This window comes from Perkinsus marinus, assembly GCF_000006405.1.
Source record: "Perkinsus marinus ATCC 50983 genomic scaffold scf_1104296929354, whole genome shotgun sequence".
NCBI lineage: Eukaryota > Perkinsozoa > Perkinsida > Perkinsidae > Perkinsus > Perkinsus marinus.
In genome coordinates this window covers 4996-9476 of record NW_003216480.1, presented here as the reverse complement: position 1 = coordinate 9476, position 4481 = coordinate 4996, and the positions used below count along the sequence as shown (strand labels likewise).

Here is a 4481-nt window from a genome sequence, read left to right as displayed (position 1 = left end):
TGACTGATGGTGCGGCATTCGTTATTGAGAAGGTAAGGATTTTTCCAGGCAAGCTCACGTGTGATATGTGTGCAGATTTTGAGCGAGTCCAAGCCGGCTAGCGAGAGTGAGAGGTATCGCAATGAACAACTCGAGGCTGCCTTGGAGCACCTTATGAGCCAAGATGGAGAGGAGTTTTGGACCAGTGGTCAATGGATGACCGAGAGAGGCGGTGGCAGCGACGTTGGTGCTGCAACTGCTACTACTGCGGTAGAGTCGACTAATGAGGACGGGTGGGTGCCGAGAACATCGCGTAGCATGATCCTAGTATTCCTGATCTTAGAGTATGGCTGCTGACCGGTAACAAATGGTTTACATCAGCGACTGATGCCCAGATGACTTTCACGTTGGCCCGTACGCCCGACACCAATGGACGTCTAGACATGTTCTACCTACCCACAAGGGACCAAGAGGGCAAGCTCAATGGACTCAAGGTCATCACAAGTGGGGCCCTGGTATCCTCTCTATCCCTGCTGAGTAGATAGTGAGGTTGAAGGATAAGTTGGGCACGCGGCAACTGCCAACATCTGAGATGGAACTGAACGCTAGTAAGGCGGTCAGAGTAAGGGTGGGGGTTCCCCTTGTTACTCGATCGTTCTTTTTTAGGTGACTTATAATGGTCGAGGACTGAGTATGATAATGAACTTGGCATCGATCACTCGAATACATAATACTGTATCGGCAGCAGCTGGCATGAGGAGGATCATACAACTGGCTAAAGACTACTCTACTAAGAGAGTGGCATTTGGCCGCAGACTCCAAGAGGTAACTTCCGCCGGTCTGAGGTATACTAGAGAAGGTGGAATGGTCTCAGTTGCCGGCTCACGTTGCTACCCTGGCAGAGTTGGAGGTGGAAGCTCGAGCGGCCTGCTCGTTGTGGTTGGAGATGGCAAGACTGTTGGGCAAGGTGGAGGCTTCCACTGCTACTGACGATGAGGTCACCACTGAGGTCTGAGAGTCCTTGGGGTATACTGTTGCGGCCCAGATGATGATATTTCGTCTATTGGTACCGCTATCGAAGCTGCAGACGGGCAGACAAGCGGTTGATGTAGCATCCAAGGGTATTGAGCTGTTCGGTGGTGCTGGCTTTATGGAGGATACTGGTCTACCCTCGCACTTACGTGATGCCCAGGTAGTGTCATGCTACCGCCACACTCTGCTGAGTGCTGTTGAAGGTGTTGGCAATATGGGAGGGCACTAGTAATGTACAGGCGATGGATGTCCTGAGGGTCATCACGCAGACTACAGGGGAAGCATTAGCTGCACTTAAGCGTAGGTTTGAGTCGAGTATAGGAGTTGATCCCAGGGTGGGTTGAAGAGGTCTATGTCCCTTTTATCGCCTTGTCTTTGTTAGGTTACCTCTCTGTTGGACCAGGCGGACCATTTACTCCGAGATGAGTTCCCTGAGCCTCTGGCTCTCCGAGCGTCGTTTCTGGTGGCCCGTGGTGTGTGTGGTGGTTTGATGTTGGAGCATGGCCGACATGAGGAAGCTGTGAGGAGTGACACCATCGCTGCTGATCGGTGGTTGATGGATACGAAAACCGGTGTGATGCATGGTGCCAGGATGCATGCGGAAAACAGAGCTCTGGTGTTTGCCGAGGAGGATTTATCTCTCACTCACCGAGCTGGTAGAGTGTGTGCTTTGTAGCCTTCGTGAGGATCTCGAGTTGAGTTGAGTGCGTGGGCGGATGTTTGCAGTGGTGTTTCCTTCCTCGTAAATGACTGAAGGCTTTCGTGAATCACCGGTACCCTATGCGGAGCCTAGCTGGTACTATAAGGGCTTCAGCTCCCCCTACTATACCGACTCGCATCGAGCATGGCGTGGCAAATGTCGGAGCTTTGTGGAAGAGCATGTCATACCGTATGTTTCCGACTGGGAGAAGACTAAGGCTATCCCGCCCGAGGTTTATGTGAAGTGTTATCAGGCTGGGCTCCTCCCCTGTGTTGTTGGTGCTAAAGGTTTTGACTATGTGGATGCTAAGGTATGCCCCAAGCCAGAGGGCTATGACTATTTCCACGAGTTAATCTTCATCGATGAGTTGGCTAGATGTGCAAGTGGTGGGGTCTTGTGGGGCCTCATAGAGGGCCTCCAGATTGGGCTCCCACCGGTGCTGAACTTTGCTACTGATGCTCTGAAGAAGAGAGTGGCCCCACCGTGTCTGCGTGGTGAGAAGAAGATATGCCTTTGCATCACGGAGCCGTATGCAGGCAGTGATGTCGCCAATATCCGTACTACGGCTAAGTTGAGTGCCGATGGGAAGCACTATATCGTTAGTGGTGAGAAGAAGTGGATAACGAATGGTATCTTCGCTGACTACTTCTCAGTAGCGGTAAGGACTGGTGGAGTTGGTATGAAGGGCATATCTATGTTGCTGATTGAGAGGGACATGCCCGGGGTGAAGACAACTAGAATGGAGTGTCAGGGTGTATGGCCGAGTGGGACTACCTTTGTCGAGTTCAATGATGTTAAAGTGCCGGTGGAGAATCTTATAGGGAGGGAGAATGAGGGTTTCAGAGTTATAATGTACAATTTTAATCACGAGCGTTGGGGGTTCGTGGCGCAGGCAGCGAGGCTCTCCAGAGTGCTTTACGAGGAGTCGTTCAAGTATGCTCAGAAGAGAAGAACTTTTGGTAAGACTTTGATGGAACATCCGGTCATACGATGGAAGTTGGCCGAGATGGCGCGTCAAATTGAGGGCGTGCAGTACTGGCTTGAGAGCGTCACTCACCAAATGAATGTGATGCCGTGGGGCGAGAGCATGACGGCTTTGGGTGGCACGCTCGCTTTGATGAAGGCTCACAGTACTAAGGTAAGAAGACAGTCATTGCTATGCTACGAGTAGTGCTGTCACTTTAGGTATTTGAGTACTGCGCGAGGGAAGCGGCTCAGGTCTTCGGTGGGAACGCGTACACTCGTTCCGGCTTGGGAGAGAAGGTTGAACGACTGTATCGTGACGTTAGAGCCTATGCTATTCCCGGTGGATCAGAGGAGATCTTATTAGATTTGGGCATACGACAGGCCGACAGGCTGTATAAGAGCAGGATGTGATCCTGCGCGGCCGTTTCGGATATGCGCCAAGAAAATCTCGCTCGCCTAGAAATGGCGAATGAGATTGGTTGATTTGCGTTAGATATCGAATCTCATGTGTTTTTCAAGGGCTCATTGCCTGTTGTGTTGGTTAATGTGTAGTGCTGAGAGGTTCTGCCTTCTCAGAAGTGGGCTATTACTGTTATCAGTGCGTGTGAGGAAGTTTAGAGGCAATTGAACGGCTGTGATCGTACAGGGGGACATTGTGTCCCTCCTTTATGATGCTTGTATGAGTCCTGAGGACATTGTCTCAACTATCTTGTCACGAGATGGTTGAGATACAAGAAACTCGTGTGTTCCATACCGACTTGGTGGTTTACGAGTGTAGGATAGGTCTTTTAGATTGGTATTATCGGTGGTTAGCAATCTGCTGGCCGATGGTCGCAATGGCTTTTTTGTTGTGTTTACCCTCTCTCTTTCTCAGTTCCCACTTGATTGGAATCCTTGTGCTACGTGCATCAATGTCCACTGCTAACAGAAGCTCATCGTGCAATGCAGCTATCGAGCTGCGAACCCCTCTAACCCCACCTCTACCACCAGGTCAAGATTTCTCCTCCTACGGTGATGAGAACATCGGTGCCTGTATGGACTGGACCAGGCTACCGAAAGCTCCGGTTCTTGCTCTTGAGAGGTCGGCAACCGGTCTGTCTATGGTGGATGATGCGTCCTCCTCAACTGACGAGTCCCCGTCTTGTGCGCTCGATTCACCGAGGTCGTTGCCGTCCGTGGCCGAGAGACAGAAGACCCCGCCCTCCATGGGCACGGCTTGTCCCTTGCCAGCACCTGCTGCTCTTGAATCTAGCGCGGGCGTCTCATCGATCAAGCGTAAGAAGCCTCGAGATCCCGGCCTGTCGATCAATACTGATATCGATGACCACGAAGTTGACGTGAGATTCATAAAAGCAATAAGGAGTAGAAGACTCAAGTAAGATAGTTGTTGGTCCTTGCCCGTGTCTTCTATGTGCTACTCTGTCTCAGTTTAAACAAGCCCGTGTTCGGGACTGTGGAGTATCACCGGATGCAGTTGCGTGCCCTTGCTAAACCGATTTATTGGGGGAACCGATGCTTGGTAGAACCGGTACGTTACCGTCCATTGCTCCGCCATGGGGATCTCATGTATTTCTACGCACCTCCACCACAATATGTCGCGGCTCGAAGGCCGAATCCCCGTCGTAAAAAGAACCATCAGTGTCTCCCGTTGGACTGGTTAACTGGTGCCTTCAAGCGTGTTCGTAGCCGTATTACCCGGGCTTCCCAGTAGAGAAGACCCCGGAAACATTCTTCACCATACAAGAATCTCTCGTCACACGAGATTGATTATATTTGCCAATTCAATACTAGCGTGGTATAGTAA

At 51.1% G+C, this 4481-nt stretch overlaps 3 protein-coding genes across 3 annotated transcripts in view; all 3 read left to right on the top strand.

Annotated features, from left to right (window-relative positions):
• Pmar_PMAR012176 (acyl-coa dehydrogenase, putative) overlaps positions 1-1687 on the top strand; it is a gene marked incomplete at both ends in the record, with an annotated part of 5429 nt that extends 3742 nt beyond the window's left edge. Inside the window, 9 exons of the mRNA XM_002787482.1 lie at positions 1-32; positions 76-272; positions 323-473; positions 521-601; positions 646-804; positions 854-976; positions 1025-1171; positions 1215-1346; positions 1394-1687. The exon at positions 1-32 is cut by the window's left edge and continues 4 nt beyond it. Of these exons, the coding sequence (XP_002787528.1) occupies positions 1-32; positions 76-272; positions 323-473; positions 521-601; positions 646-804; positions 854-976; positions 1025-1171; positions 1215-1346; positions 1394-1687 (1316 nt within the window). The remainder of the gene's footprint in view (positions 33-75; positions 273-322; positions 474-520; positions 602-645; positions 805-853; positions 977-1024; positions 1172-1214; positions 1347-1393) is intronic.
• Positions 1688-1757: 70 nt separating this feature from the next.
• Positions 1758-3088, top strand: Pmar_PMAR012175 (Medium-chain specific acyl-CoA dehydrogenase, putative; the record flags this gene model as incomplete). The annotated part of the gene is made up of 2 exons (XM_002787481.1): positions 1758-2849; positions 2897-3088. The coding sequence occupies 2 exons, from the start codon at positions 1758-1760 to the stop codon at positions 3086-3088; spliced, it is 1284 nt and encodes a 427-aa protein (XP_002787527.1).
• Positions 3089-3588: 500 nt separating this feature from the next.
• Positions 3589-4388, top strand: Pmar_PMAR012174 (hypothetical protein; the record flags this gene model as incomplete). Its single annotated transcript, XM_002787480.1, has 2 exons — positions 3589-4052; positions 4106-4388. The coding sequence occupies 2 exons, from the start codon at positions 3589-3591 to the stop codon at positions 4386-4388; spliced, it is 747 nt and encodes a 248-aa protein (XP_002787526.1).
• Between the last annotated feature and the right edge of the window lie 93 nt (positions 4389-4481).